General features: G+C 43.3%; 1 protein-coding gene across 1 annotated transcript; it reads right to left on the bottom strand.

The window, feature by feature from the left end:
- Positions 1 to 6,148: 6,148 nt before the first annotated feature.
- On the bottom strand, positions 6,149 to 6,676 carry LOC120350725 (prostatic spermine-binding protein-like). Its single transcript, XM_039425459.1, has 2 exons — positions 6,487 to 6,676; positions 6,149 to 6,315 (listed from the first exon to the last, which is right to left on the bottom strand). The coding sequence occupies exons 1-2, from the start codon at positions 6,674 to 6,676 to the stop codon at positions 6,149 to 6,151; spliced, it is 357 nt and encodes a 118-aa protein (XP_039281393.1).
- Between the last annotated feature and the right edge of the window lie 2,957 nt (positions 6,677 to 9,633).

Consider the following 9,633-nt stretch of genomic DNA (forward strand, 5'->3'; position numbering starts at 1 on the left):
AATTTATGAATCAAAAATAGCTCTAAAGCTGTGATATGATTGAACTCTTATGATATTCACCCCTTCTCGCCTCTTACCTCCTTATTGGCGGCGCGTGACACCTCTCTGGTATCCCATCCTTCGGATAGGCAGCGACCTTCTATAGACTCGCTTGGCCTCCTGCTGTCCATCCGCTCGAATTCCGTCCACCTTTTCCGCAACTGCTCCATCACCATCCTCTTCCTCATCTTCGGGCAGGTGTAGCTGGAGCTTGGTGCCTTCTTGTGCACAGTAAACCTCTTACCGGCACTCAACATTTCCTCGACCTCATAGAGGCCAGAAAATTCCGGCGCTAACTTCGCGGCAAGCTGATTAGCACCCGAGGACAGGTGAAACTCCTTCCTGTAGACTAGCTGTCCAGGGTTCACCTTCCTTTCCTTTTCCAATTATAATACCGGTTGGCATTATAATTCTTGTCTCCAACATCCGAAACTACTTTGAGTGTAGTTTCCAGCACCGGCAGTCTTCTAGACTGCACTGCTGACGATTATCTCAGCTCCTTGCTGAAAATTATCCTCCTTCTTCCGCCTCCGGTACCGCTTTCCGGACAGCTGAACCTCCAGTGCCCAGCTCGTTTACAGTGCCAGCAAATGAACTTTCCACGGGCTGGAGAAATTTTCTGAGAAATAAATTCCTCTTTTCCAGTCTTCCACACGGCTCCTACGTGTTTCTGGACTTGAGGAAATTTCTCCTTCTCCTGCTTCTTCACAGGAATAATTACAGGTGGCTTCCTCGACCTCCATATGTCAGGCTGGGTTTTAACAGTAGCCAGCCTCAAGTTGACAGCTCCTTTTACCACTTTTGGAGTGGAAATATCATCTCCAATGTGCTCTTTGACGAGATGAGGATCCCATTCCACTGACCGGGAATAGGGGTCTATTCTCACCCGGTGCTCACGGAGAAACTCCATACCAAGCAGAATATCTGGAGAAAGCCCATCCATTATTGTGAGTGTTGTTGATAGGGATATTCTGCCGATTTTCAGGTTGGTTATAACACCACCTCGCAGATGTGCAGCCGCTCCGTTAGCCATAACAGCGCCGCGCTGCACAGGCTCTCGTTCCACTGCTTCCAAACTATTAAAAGCTTTATAGCTAATATAGTTGGACTCTGCTCCGGTGTCGAGAAGAGCACTATACTGTCTGTCTCCTATTTTCACTGTAGTGAAGAGACGGCTGTCATCCTGGAGCTCCGGCTCTAGCTGGATTTGAAGCCTTGTTTTAACCACAGCTGTTCTATCAGAAGTCTTCTTCTGCTCTCTCTCACAGGAACAATTTGGTCGTGGCTTCCCGCACTTTGAGCAGAGTGAAACCTCCGGACACTCTGATCTCCAGTGTCCCACCTTCTTGCACTGCCAGCATACGGGGCCTTCTGGAGGTTGTTCACTCCGGCGCTGTGTAGTAGTCGTCTCCTGTCGAGGCTTGGTCTGCTTCCTCACCTCCTCCTGCTTCACAGCTCGTTGTCTCTGTTGAGCACTCTTCTCCTCGAATTTAATTCGTTCATATTGCCTCGCTAAGTGTAGCAAGTCGTCGGTGGTGTACACTTCAGCCTCCCTGATGTAGAGCTTGTAGCGTGGTAAAAGATTTTTGTACAATCTCTGTACCTGGCTACTCACTGAAAAACCACCTCTTCTCCTCATCAGCGTTAGCAGCTCCTCAACATAGTCGTCTATGAGCTCGCCTTCCTTCTGCCGCCTGTCGAGAATTTCATTCTCAAGATCCTCCACATAAGTAGGTGGATAGTAACGAGACCGAAAGTCTCTCAGGAAATCGTCCCAGTGTCTCCACTGTTCTCTCCTATTCCTCATCCATAAGGAACATTTCCCCGCTAACATTTCAGGTAGCGCTGGAAATAACTGCCTGCCAGACAAGCCATATGCTTGTTGCAGCTCCTCGAGCCGCTCCATAAAACTTGGAGCATCTCCACTCCCATCATATGAGAGCCGCCACCCTCGAACCTTGTCACACACGGCACCCGGGTCCATACAGGATGTAGCAGGCACCGCTGACCCGGTAGGTGACCTCAACACATGCCTAGGCATGTTATTATGCCCCTCCGGCATCTCCGGCCTCACCAGTGCAGGCTCTGCCTCCTCGCTAACTGGTGCTGGCCCTCGCGCTCTTCGACAAAGCGCCTCCTCCCCATTATCCAGAACAGGGAGCATCGCAACAATCCGCCGTCGTTGCTCCAGTAGAGCCCTCCTCAGGCTCGTACTTGTGCTATCTGTCAGCACTGAGTCGAGTAGTAGATCAATCAAGCCCTGATCGTGCACTCTGTACACCCAGGAGTTGCTGGAGTCTCCATCAAACTCTGGAGACGTCTCCTTGGGTATTTCTTCCAGTCTGGAACATGCAGTGGCCTCCGCGACTGGTGGCCACAAAGCTGCAGCTCCTTCCTCTTCCTGACCTGTGCCAGCTCCGCCACCGATCCTGTTTAGACCGGCGGCCTCCACCATTGTCCTCCGGTGGTTTTCGACAAGAGCTCTCCTGAGCTCTGCCATGGTACCTGTTGTAGGTAGCCCTGCTGATGCTGCTAGATCCACTGCTTCTTTCCGGTGGAGTTTGTAGATCCAGGACACTCCTGGATCGCTGTTATCCTCTCGCGCCTCCTGGTCTTCTCCGGCGCGACTACATTTCTCCTCTGCACTCATTGCTGTTTTTCTCCTCCTGCCTTGGGCCCCACGTTCGTGTGCCAATCTTCTGAGTAGATTTTTGCCCACACCTGTCTCTATCAGAGTTCCCAGTGTCGCTCTGGGCCGGCTAAACTCAGTCGGCGACTGGGGAGGGCCGCGGCAGGGGACGGGAGTCTTGGTGGGGCGTCCGTCAACCAGCAGAGGATTTTAACAGTTTTTTCATCGAGGTTCCAAACCGTGTTGGAAGTACTCACAATCTGCTAGCTTCAACAAGAAACGTGGTAGGTAACTGCAGCTCTAGGATGAGATTTAAACTTCTTAGTCCCAAGCAAGTGGAGGTGCTCATTAAATCGCATGACAATAAAAATTATCAATCAAAATGGGCTGTAATCAATGCTGGTGTACCACAGGGCTCCATCCTTGGTCCACATTATTTATTATATACGTAAATGATCTGTCATCTTGCTCTACTAAGCCACTTATTCAGTATGCCGATGACACATCATCTATTATCACTAATTCAAGTTTGAGAGCTGTAGTCACCCAAACACAGGAAGAGCTACTGAATATCAAGAAATGGTTTGCTGCAAATGGTCTGTCTATGAACTCAAGTAAGACCAAGTTCATTACCTTCCAACCCCCCCATTTTGCATCCAGAAACTTTAATGAGTTGGCCGATTTGAGTGTACCCCAGCAGAGCGTTGCTGTTGATCTTCTAGGAGTAACACTAGATAGTAGATTGGACTGGTCAGTACACACTCAAAAAATATGCTCCAGGGTTAACTCGGCTATTTTCTCTCTGCGAGTGCTCAAAAACACATTGAGCTTCAAAGCCCTAATGGTGGTATATTACGGTTATCTTTTCCTTTCCTCAAGTATGGCATAACCCTTTGGGGAAGATCAAAATTCTTCATCCAAGTATTTAGATCTCAGAAAAAAGCATTAAGAGTTATTTCTGGTAAGCCCCCCCAATATCCCTGTCGAGAACTATTCCTGAGTAGCAGGATACTTACACTGCCGTCACTGTATATCTTGGAGATCTGTTCATACGTTCACAAAAACCTACCAAACTTCACCCGCAATAATGAAATCCACAGTTACAATACAAGGCACTCAGCCTCCCTATCAGTGGCTGCTCATAGAACCGCCATGTTTGAAAAATCTCCGCAATATATGGGCCCAAAATATATAATAGATTACCTCAGGATATTAGAGACATGGCGGACTTACGAAGATTCAGAGGAATGTTAAAGAGGTTGTTACTTGAAAGGCCATACTATTCTGTGGATGAGTTTCTGCAGGAGTGATATATTATTGTTCCTTGTCTTTGATTCTTCCCAGGTCCTTGTACATAGGTAATCTTGACTAACTGCGTTTTTATATATACTGTATATATATATATATTTATTAATATTTCATGTGACTATTGTATAATTACAGTATTTTAATGTATCATGATATGTGTTGAGAACCTCCTTTAGGTTGCTCTTTTTGACTTATCCCCAGTCTGATTATTCAGATGTTTGGGATGAAATAAAAATAATAATAATAATAATAATAACCCTCGCTCGGGTTGGGGGTTGAAACAGGGTTTTGAGTGCTCTGGAGGAATGTTTCCCTCTTTTAGGAAAGAGGGGCCGTGCTTTCGCACTGCCAAACAGGGTTGGTCGCGGAAAGAAGGGAACAGGAACCTTGCAGTGTTAGTCGTGAGAAAGGGCTTCGTGTCGGGACTAAGTCCTAGTCCTCGGGCACCGGGTGCCTTCCCGGGGTCCGGGTTGGTTGCGGAGCTCTGGTAAAGGCTTTCCCTGGCCTTCCCAGAGGTCCTCTTGCGATCCCGCACTGGACTAGTGCGCTGCGGCGGCCAGTACTCTGGACTTTCCTAAGTCCTACTGGCCGGGCACTAGCTGTCCTCCCGGGGTCCGGATCGGCCGCGGAGTCGCGGGAAAGGCTTTTCTGGCCTTCCTAGACGTCCTCTTGCGATCCCGCACTGGACTAGTGCGCTGCGGCGGCCAGCACTCTGGACTTTCCTAAGTCCTACTGGCCGGGACCAGGTGTCCTCCTGGGGTCCGGATCGTCCGCGGAGTTGCGGGAAAGGCTTTTCCTGGCCTTCCTAGACGTCCTCTTGCGATCCCGCACTGGACTAGTGCGCTGCGGCGGCCAGCACTCTGGAATGTTAATTGATCATTAACACACCTACAAAAATGTTAGCCTAATTGATTATTTTCTTGGTCAAATCAATAGTCATTAGTGAGAACAATACATGCTTGTGGCCCTGAAAACATAAAATTCATCACCTTCTCACTTGGGAATTGAGGGAATAGCTTCTACTAAAACCTTTAATTTCTCAGAAGAAGGTTGATATGACTTACACCACTCTGATTTTCACAGGCTCTATTGTTGAATTTTGAATTTAATACACCTAGAGCTACCTTACATCGGTCGATAACAACCCATTTCGTATTGCTCACCTACTTCATCGCAATCTTCCAATTACAATAAAAGAGGCTGAGGGATGCAGTGTTGCTAACTACAAAAAGAAGATAGCCACATGGTTGCTTGGTATTGGTCGGGAGGCATCAGAAGCCCTCATAAACTCGCCTTATATGTAGACTCTGATTCAAATTCTGGTACTGTGATGCAGCACTCTGAACATATAAGTAATTTAAAAACTTATGGACTCGCCACACCAAGCTCGCCAGTACCGCCGAGGTAGTACCGCTGGTGGTAGTTTTCTCGGCTGAGCACGCCACACCGAAAAACGTCCGCTAGCGGTAATCTCCGAGTAGTGAGTCTAGTAGTGGGGGGAGGGCGTGACTTCAGCACTCAGCACTGCGCTACCTCTTCGAATCGCCTGCCATGTATTCAGGTTGAGCGCGCCACACTGAGCTCGCTTTGTCCGCCGTACTACCTCTCAGCGAACTTTTGTTGAATCGCCTAGCAGGCGGTCGTAGGTGGTAGTGCGCCGTACTACCGCCGCGGTAGCGAACTCGGTGTGGCGCGCTCAACCTGAATACATGGCTAGCGATTTTTAAAACTTCGCTACCGCCGCGGTAGCGAGCTTGGTGTGGCGTGCCCTTTAAGGAGATAGATACTCCAACATAATACTATAGTAATCTTCAATAAAAAACCCACGTCATCATGCTCTGTTTATAAAAAAATATTTATATTTATTTTTCTTATATAATATATTCCAATATTGTAATAATCAAGTGAGAATAATATTAAAGCAGAATTTTTTATTTTACAGTTATTATAGATAGGAATTCTTCCCCCACACACGGACCAATAGTCTATGTGGGGCAATATTCATTTCCTGAAAATATTTATTATTGAATTGTAATGTGAATGTTTTATTGATGTATTTTTTATGGAAATAATTTGAATTGAATTGAGTTCCACTATATTAGTGTGACCTCTAGCTGCGGCCAGATGCAATGCATCACTTTTCATTTGATTATTTATTATGTCATCAACAAGTCAATCCCAGACTTCATCTGGAAAATGCTCATCGTCTTTATCGCCATCATCATCATAATCATGATGACCTTCTTCGGCATCAACATCATCTTCATCGCCGTCAATACCATCTTCATCATCAGTATCGTCCTCGGTTTCAATGTCATCATCTCTTTCACCCTCATCCTCTTCATGATAATCATCATCATCTTTGTCAAGATCCTCCGATTCTTCTTCTTCCTTGAATCTTATCCTCTTTTCATCTTCTCATCTTCTTCATTCATCAACAAGTGACTCCCAGTCTTAATCAGGAAAATGCTCATCGTCTTTATCGCCATCATCATCATAATCATGATGACCTTCTTCGGCATCAACATCATCTTCATCGCCGTCAATAACATCTTCATCCTCAGTATCATCCACAGTTTCAATGTCATCATCTCTTTCACCCTTGTCCTCTTCATGATAATCATCATCGAGATCATACAATTCTTTTTCTTCCTCAATTCTTATCATCTTCTCATCTTCTTCATTCATATCCACTATCATCTTACGTTTTTTTGTTGATTCTCAAAAAGGAAATTTCCCATCCGACAGCGTGTATTTCCCATCTTGAATGAAGGAATGTGTCTCTCCTCAGAATTATCAAAGTAGCTGCGTTGATGCTGGGATGCTGCTTTACTGGAGATCTCGTACACAAGTTACTTCTGGAGTCATCTGTATCAAATTTGAACATGATCTGTCAAGTCAATTAGTTATTGAGAAAGCCTAGAAAACGCTCGAAACCCGCCGATCTTGAGTGCATTTCAAAACCCTTCCAATACAACATTTGTATACGGTACATCAGCAGAGCTGAAAAAAAAACTGAGAAAACGTAGATTTTGTGCGTATCTTTGTAATCTTCCTCAATTCTTATCATCTTCTTCATTCATATCCACTTTGTTTTTAATTTCTAAATCTAGTATATTTAGATGATATTGTGTACGAAAAATAAATTTCATTTCATGAATCAACAACCTTTTGACATTTTTCAAGTATATGTCAGAATTATTTATAGATAAAAAATTGAAACGTAGGTACATGCCCAGGCTTCCCCCCACCACCTAGTGTAACGGAAATTTGAACATTACACATAGTTTGTGCACGAACACTGCATATAATAATAATATGTGCATGCAAACTGAACAAATTATTCGAAAATTAAATTTGGGGGCCCAGGGTTGTCACAGAAGTGAGGTAGGCTACAGTACAGGGGCCAAGGAAACGGTTGACCCCGAAAGTGATAAAAGGCAGTAAATTTAGGTAATTTTATTTTGTTTCACTTAGGGGTGAGAATAATAATTCATCACTACTGGGGGCAACTGTCTCCTTGGCCCCTGTACTGTACCTCACTTCTGTGACTAGGTACCCGTTTTCTTGCTTAAAAAGTGTGCGCAAATGTTACATGTACGTGCACAAGCTATTGAGCCAAAAATTGGGATGTTTTGACTGTTGGGGGGGGGGGGACAGCCCCCATCACTTGTTGCAAGTTTTTGCAATTGGTGTTGATGACGGCGAAAGTATGTGCACATACGATGCACAAACGAAATCCTTCCAGCAATGCTTAGATTCAAGAAATGAGGGGGTCTCGTATCCCTAGCCCCCAAATTAAATTTTTTAATATTTTTTTCAGTTTGCATGCACATACGCAGAGTGGTCGTGCACAAACGATGTGTAATGCTCAAATTCCCGTTAAGTTTGGGGGGGAGGGTGACCTGGACATGCACGTAAAATTGAATACTAATTGGAATGAAATTACTTACAACAAACAGACTTACAACTACTACAACATTACTTTATAACAAACAAAATTAAATTACTTACAACAAAAACTTGAAACAAAATTACTTACATCAAACAGGAATAGTAATATATACACATGGACCAATATGAATATATTATATATAGAACTATAATTTTTCTTTGTACTTAAGAAAATAAATATAGACCTCTACGAAATATAATATGCTTGTATGTGCCAAATACAGTCCAAATTTCTTTACAATATTATACATACAATTTCTACTGTAAAACTATTATTTGTACCAATATCCAAAGTGTAAGTAGTTCATATATGAATTTTCTTCAAATCAACAAATCTGTTGTTAAATAGTTTTAGATCATTGTATGGCATTCTAGAAGTCGGCTGTCATTGCCTTGCAGTTGGATAGGAAATCTGTTGTTAAATAGTTTTAGATCATTGTATGGCATTCTAGAAGTCGGCTGTCATTGCCTTGCAGTTGGATAGGAAATCTGTTGTTAAATAGTTTTAGATCATTGTATGGCATTCTAGAAGTCGGCTGTCATTGCCTTGCAGTTGGATAGGAAAACTGTTGTTAAATAGTTTTAGATCATTGTATGGCATTCTAGAAGTCGGCTGTCATTGCCTTGCAGTTGGATAGGAAATCTGTTGTTGAATAGTTTTAGATCATTGTATGGCATTCTAGAAGTCGGCTGTCATTGCCTTGCAGTTGGATAGGCTACAAGAGTAAATGATTATGCATATTTTTCGTTATTATGCTCTCACCAATTCAATTAAAAGAGTGTGCTTCTGTGAATATTCTCTAGCACATCTTGTTTTTCGAATACAACTCTATGTCGACCAATAAATGAATGTCATTTGGTGGATTTACATAAACTGATAATTGGACTCTTCCATAAATTCATTTTTTCTGGAAATTTTTCAGAAGTTTCAGTGAGAGTTTTCTGCAAATGTCAAAGAAAACTTCTATAATATATAAAACTTTCATATAAAATTCCCTGTCGACCATTTGGTTCAATGAATGGACATCGTTTGGTGTATCAACATATATTGACAATGGGACTCTCCCATAATTTCTTTTTTTATCAGGACATTTTTCTGCCGTGCATTCACTTGTTTCTGTGACAGTTGGCAACAAATTTAAGAGTCTACTGTAGACTCTTCTACTGTCTACTGTAGCAAGTAACTTGCTAGTGGTGAAACACCCGTTTCACAGGGAACTTGTTTTATGCCCTCCAATAGACTTACAGGTTCGAAAATATTCAAAAGAATTATCCTTTTAATAAGTTTTCCTTGAAATTCCCTTAAGAACGAGATCGCTCACTAAGCTGAAAAATGATAGCGGTGAACGAAAATATTCAAAAGAATTATCCTTTTAATAGGTTTTCCTTGAAATTCCCTTAAAAACGAGATCGCTCACTAAGCTGAAAAATGATAGCGGTGAAAGAGGTTCTAAACTCGGGCTGTCTTAAAAGACTTTGCAGTTGAGAGATGCTATCAAAATCACAGGTGTTTGATTAAAATAATTTCCCCCCTTCAATTAATAATGGTCTTAGAAGTGCAAAAACTGATAATGAAGATCATCAAGCAGAGGCCACCTCGTTATCCGTCAGACCAGCTCTACAATGAGTTTGGTGTGATGGACATAAGACAGCTCTACTCCTTGGAAATAATTTGCAGACTACACAAAAACCCGGAAAGCTCT

This window comes from Nilaparvata lugens, chromosome 3 (assembly GCF_014356525.2).
Source record: "Nilaparvata lugens isolate BPH chromosome 3, ASM1435652v1, whole genome shotgun sequence".
Lineage (NCBI taxonomy): Eukaryota > Metazoa > Arthropoda > Insecta > Hemiptera > Delphacidae > Nilaparvata > Nilaparvata lugens.

What these genes read in the sequence shown, in the direction of transcription:
- LOC120350725 (XM_039425459.1), bottom strand. Translation starts at nt 6,676, where the DNA reads ATGATAGTGGATATGAATGAAGAAGATGAGAAGATGATAAGAATTGAG. An exon ending in TGATGTTGATGCCGAAGAAG is followed by an intron (nt 6,316 to 6,486) that starts GTCATCATGATT and finishes ATTATCATGAAG; the next exon opens with AGGATGAGGGTGAAAGAGAT.